At 55.8% G+C, this 5,547-nt stretch overlaps 1 protein-coding gene across 1 annotated transcript in view; it reads right to left on the reverse strand.

The window, feature by feature from the left end:
* Window positions 1–5,165, reverse strand: part of LOC116629399 (cytochrome P450 4B1-like) — a gene marked incomplete at its 5' end in the record, with an annotated part of 10,064 nt that extends 4,899 nt beyond the window's left edge. Inside the window, 8 exon segments of the mRNA XM_032399694.1 lie at window positions 1,394–1,513; window positions 1,515–1,573; window positions 2,510–2,616; window positions 2,770–2,921; window positions 3,217–3,338; window positions 4,119–4,246; window positions 4,793–4,837; window positions 5,024–5,165. Of these exon segments, the coding sequence (XP_032255585.1) occupies window positions 1,394–1,513; window positions 1,515–1,573; window positions 2,510–2,616; window positions 2,770–2,921; window positions 3,217–3,338; window positions 4,119–4,246; window positions 4,793–4,837; window positions 5,024–5,165 (875 nt within the window).
* Between the last annotated feature and the right edge of the window lie 382 nt (window positions 5,166–5,547).

The raw sequence follows: 5,547 nt of genomic DNA on the forward strand, positions 1-5,547 counted from the left end.
AGGAGGGGAAGAATGAAGGGGGGGAAATCGGAGGGGGAGAAGAACCATGAGAGACGATGGACCCTGAAAAACAAACTGAGGGTTCTAGAGGGGAGGGGGGTGGGAGGATGGGTTAGCCTGGTGATGGGTATTGAGGAGGGCACGTTCTGCATGGAGCACTGGGTGTTATGCACAAACAATGAATCATGGAACACTATATCTAAAACTAATGTAATGTATGGGGATTAACATAACAATAAAAAAATTTAAAAAAAAAAAAAGATGGGTGGTGGAGACATCAGATCTCAGATCCTGAAATTAAAGGTCAGTCTCCCTTAGGTGAATCCAAAATCTCTCGCATCAACTGAGCATTTTCTGTGCTGTGTTGTGTACCTAACCCTATGCTGGAGGGTAACACAGGAGCCAGAGAGAGAGGTCAGGTGCGTGACGGGAGGCCAAGGCCTGAGGGGAGGAGGTAGGGAAAGAAGGGCCCGCGGGAGAGTCCCAGAGATCAAGCACGCTCCCGAGAGATCAGCATCAGTAGGTGTCATGTCAATGAGTTCAAGTTTGAACCAAGAAACAGAGAACAATCGAAAGATTTTAAGTGATGGAGTTTGGAAAACAGCCTTTTCTTCTTCACCAGAGGAGTCTAGACGCGGCACAGGGCCATCCATAGGCAGGTGGGACAGGGGGTAGGGGTAGGGTCAGCTCCCCAGGTATCCCAGCTATATTCTTTTTTTTTTTTTAAGATGTTATTTATTTATTTGACAGAGAGAGAGATAGTGAGAGCAGGAACACAAGCAGGGGGAGTGGGAGAGGGAAAAGCAGGCTTCCCGCGGAGCAGGGAGCCCGATGTGGGGCTCAATCCCAGGACCCTGGGATCATCACCTGAGCCTAAGGCAGACGCCTAACGACTGAGCCACACAGGCGCCCCTCCCAGCTATATTCTTGCCCAATTCCCTCCTCTCTCTCTCTCTCCCACTGCCCACTGTTCCATCTAGCAACCCAGAAGGGCAGTCAGGTTCTACCAGCAGAGGAAGTCAACACACAAAAAGGTCACAGATCACTTGGGCAGAGGGATCAGGGAAGGTTTCCTGGAGTAGGAGGCATCCAAGCTGTGCCTGGGAGGACAGACAGGAATCTGGGGGAGTCGCCCGGATTCCTATCTATGAGGTGTCGACAGGAGGCTGACACCTGAAAAGGGCTCCACTGTGGGAGAATGGGCTCAGGGGTGTATCCACAGAGGTCCCTCCAAAAGCCACAGCACTGGAGGGAACCAGACAACTGCCACCACCCTCACCTGGTTTCCAGGATGGCCCTGCATCACCCGAAGATGACACCGGGGAGCATAGGCGCAGTGCATCCCTGGGACAGGGAAGAAGGACAGACTGGGCTTACCAGCAGCCTCGCTCACCGCTGGAAGGAATCCCGGTCCCCAAGGATCTCGCAGACCTCCTCCCGACAACGATGCTGGTGCTCGGGGTGCAGGGCCATGCAGTAGAGAAGCCAGCAGATGCCACTGGTGGTGGTGTCACATGAATGTGTCCACCTCAGCCCGGAGATCTGTGTCTGACAACTTGATCCCATTTTCATCCTGGGTTAGGGAAGGCATGATGGGACAGCCCAAGGCATTTGAGATAGGTACCAAGAAGACCTCATAACATGAATGTCCAAGGGAGGGAAGGAAAGCTCCTTTTCAGGCTGGGGTTTGAGACCTTCCCCAGATTCCTATCTGTCCTCCCAGGCACAGCTTGGATGCCTCCTACTGCAGGAACCCTTCCCTGATCCCTCTGCCCAAGCGACCTGTGACCTTACCCAGCCCTAACTGTCAGTTCTGCTCAGAATGCCACCTGGCAGAGGTGAGGTCTTTATCAAAGTCTACCTCCTGTCTCCTCCACTAGATTATAAATATCTGGACGGCAAAGCCAGGTCTTTCTCATCTTCTGCATGGGAACTAACACAGGATAGGGGTTAGTGAGTTTGGAGAGTGGATGAATAAAGGAATGAATGAATGAATGAATGAATGACATCTAAGATTCTAAGATTCTTCAGTCTTAGAAGTCTAGAATTGGTGGGCACCTGGGTGGCTCAGTCGGTTGATTTTGGCTCAGGTCATGATCTCAGGGTGGTGAGATGGAACCTGCATCCCGCTCTGTGCTGGGCGTAGAGCCTGCTTAGGATTCTTTCTCTCCCTCTCCCTCTGCCCCTCCCCCACCCACCCTCCTCTTCCTCTCTAAGAAAAAGAAAAACAGAAGTCTAGAATTGGTCTTTAGGACTTCTAGCATGTGACCTGGCCTCCCACATCTTGCCCCAGTGCCACAGCCAGCCACAACCTGCACCTTGCCATCTCTGAGCCTTTGTTGATGTGCTTTGTCAAAGACAAGGGGCAGGTCCTATTTGCTGGGGGAAAAGGAGGGAAATGCTTAACAGCCCCTGCTGCTGTCCAGTGAGCCCTGTCCCAGGAAAATGGTCTGAAGAACCTTCTGGGACAAGTTCTCAGGTGGGGGTGGCCAACTGTGTCCTCACTCACCTGAGCCCCCAGAAGAATGTCCAGGAAGTCCAGGTGTCTCCGGCTCTGGATCTTCTGCTGCTCTTTCTCATCCTGCAGGGCTGCCTTTCATTCCTTGATGACCTGGTCTGGGCCAGGAGCACAGAGTGTCATTGCCTGGGGACCCATCCTCTACCCAAAGGGGGACAGAGATCCTGCAATGGCAGAGGTCCCAGAGGGGCCTGAAGGGGCTAGACTGGACCCTGGGCTTCCTGTGGGTGGGCCCTGCGGGAAAGGCCCACCTGTGTGGTCATGGGCTGCCTGGCAGGCCCGCAGGAAACAGCGACCATGTGGGGTGAGCCAGTAGATGAAGTCGTTCTGGTACTGGGAGGACTCAATGCGCTGCTGCATAAGCAGAGTGAGGTCACTGACGGCCGAGTAGTAGCTACTGTCCCTACACAGCAGAAAAGCAGGGAGGAGGGCTCAGACCCTGACCCACAGCAGAGCCTGGGGCTCTCCTCAACCACAGTGCTTCCTGCCCTCCCTCTCCCTGCCATTAAGCCTCCCCACTAAAGGCAGAATTTGTCTCCCAACCATGGGCAAGGCCCAGCTCCCCCCACCCCCCGCCCAAGCTGGGGCTCCCTAGGGCAGGACCCCATATCCTCTCAGACCAGGGCCCTGGAGTCCTGCCCACTCTCCTCTGAGCTGGCCTGGGTAGAGACGGTGGTCAGCCCCGAGCACCCCCTGACCTGTGGCCCGGACCGCTGTCTCCTTTGCCAAAGGTGCACTTCGTGAGTGAGTCCAGTGCCATGTGGCCCACATCACAGATGTCAAAGCTCTTATCCTCACGAGCCTTTTCCTCCCACTTGTCCTGGAGCCCAGAGATGGAGGGTAATGTCAGGGGGTCAGCTGGGCACTGAACCCCTGCCCTCAAGGACCAACAACCTGTCCTTTCCCCCATGCACCAAGTCCCTGGCCTGGCCTCCATCCCGCTGGAATGTGGGGGTAAGGGCTTCAGACCTGGGTGGGCCAGGAGGCAGGCCCACACAGCACACACAGACACTGAGCCAGGCAGCCTACCTAAGGGAAGAGGAGAGCTGAGAGGTGGGGATCTCCCCAGCCCAGCCTGTGCATGATCAGACCTGCAGGGATGCTGGGGAGGAGTTTTCTGCAAGGGGAATGACTAGCCTGGGTAACTTCTGGGGATGATCCAGACCTGAGACTCAGAGCCTGACCCCTGACCTTTGGCATCCCTTTCAGAGCTGAGTTGCTAATGACATTATTTTAGGCAGTTGTGGTAGGCAGAGAATGAGGAGGAAACACTTTTCAGATGTGAAGACCTTCCTAATATTCTCAAATATAGGCCTCCCTCCAGTCTGCCACAGGAGGAGCCTTACTGGGGCCTCACAGGGGCCTTTGACCTAGGAAGAGGGAGGCCTGGGTCTCCCAGTAAACATAAGGGCAGGCCTGCCCGGCCACTTGGAGCCTCGGCACCTGGTGTCGGGCGCAGCAAGGCTTGGCACTGCGACTGCAGGCAGAACGGGGCCTCAAACTTAGCAAATCTCCTCATGGCCCTTCCCCAGGGCGAACTGGAGGTGGGAGGGGGTGGTGCAGCAGCTCAGCCTCCAGGAGCCTGGCACTGGGAGCTCACCAGCATAGCGTGCGTGGAGTTGGCGAACACAGCCACGTAGGGTTTCAGCACATCGTAGTGGAAGCCAGGTGTGGGCAGCTTGCGGTGCTGATACCACTTGGGCCTCTGGAGCACCAGTAGGCCTTTCCCTGGGGAAGAGATGGCAGAGGGAAAGCTGGTCAGTGCACACAGTCCTGCCCCACCCCTGGCAGCCTGGGGCGCCCACCCCAGTCCTCCTTGCCCAGTCGCACATCCCAACCCAGCTCTGCCTTCCAGCCACCCAGCCTCGCAGCCTCTGGTGACACCAGCCTTGGCCCTACCACCGCTCCCCGCCTCAGGCTTTTGCCTGGCCCACACCACCAATACAATCTCCTGGGATCCCACCCAGCGCCGCCGATTCCAGAAAGCTCTTCCTCATACTCACGTATCTTCCAGAGCCCTAGCTCTGCCTTTCCAGGGAAGAAGGTATACCCAGGAGGAGAAGGTACCTGAACCCCACTTCCCCAGCCAGCTGGGAGCTCTCTTGCCTCTTCCCCTGTCTCCCCACAGGGCAGCTAAGCTTAGGGGGGGCACTTGGGGGCCAGGTGGTCCCATATGAGATAACAGACTGAGGGAGCACAAGGCAGAGAGGGAAGGGACAGGGAAGGATCCTGGTAACCTGGCACCAAGGGCAGGGAAGGCAGGTGTCCACTCACCAATCCACTGGAGGAAGAAGTCATACACATCCGCAGCCTTAGGATCTGTTAGAGAAAGAGAAGATCGGGTCATGCAGAAACAAGCAGATGCCCAGAGGAGGCTTATTGATCAATAGGATCAATAGGACTTCAGCTGCCCAGACTTAAGGTGCAGGCCCCAGGATTCCTACCCACTTGGAACCCTGAGCCCTTTGCTCTCAGGAAGCCCCACCATCTCCTGGGAGTCCTCACCCCCTCGGCTGTACACAGCTTTGGCATAGTCGGGCTCAGAGATGTTCAGGAAGCCAAGGAACTGTCCAAGCCAGAGTGGGTGGGCATAAGGGAACTGGTGGGCCCAGGATACCACCTTGTCCAGGCTCCCTGTCTGCTGGATCTGAAACGGTGACAGAAGACCAGGATACTCAGGAACACACTGTCACCAGCCAGGCCCTAGGTTCCTGAGCAAGGAAGGCAGGGGGCTGCCCAGACAGACCCTGGGAGCATCCTTCCCTCCGACATCCCTCTCCCAGCCAGTCACAGTCCTACACGTCTCTGGGGTCAGTCCCCTCTCTAGCCCCAGAGACACCACTATAAGTCCAAGCCACCCTCTTGCTGTACCTGGGTGAGCTCAACAACCACAAGCTGGCCAACCTGCTTCCATCTGGTTCCTGTAATCAGCCCTCTATCTATGCTGCTCTGAGAAAGAGATTTCTTTTGGCATTAAAGCTGTTTTCATGAGAGTAGTAACACCAGCTTGCTGTGCAATGCAGAAATCT

This window comes from Phoca vitulina, unplaced genomic scaffold, assembly GCF_004348235.1.
Source record: "Phoca vitulina isolate PV1807 unplaced genomic scaffold, GSC_HSeal_1.0 scaffold761, whole genome shotgun sequence".
Taxonomy (NCBI): Eukaryota; Metazoa; Chordata; class Mammalia; order Carnivora; family Phocidae; genus Phoca; species Phoca vitulina.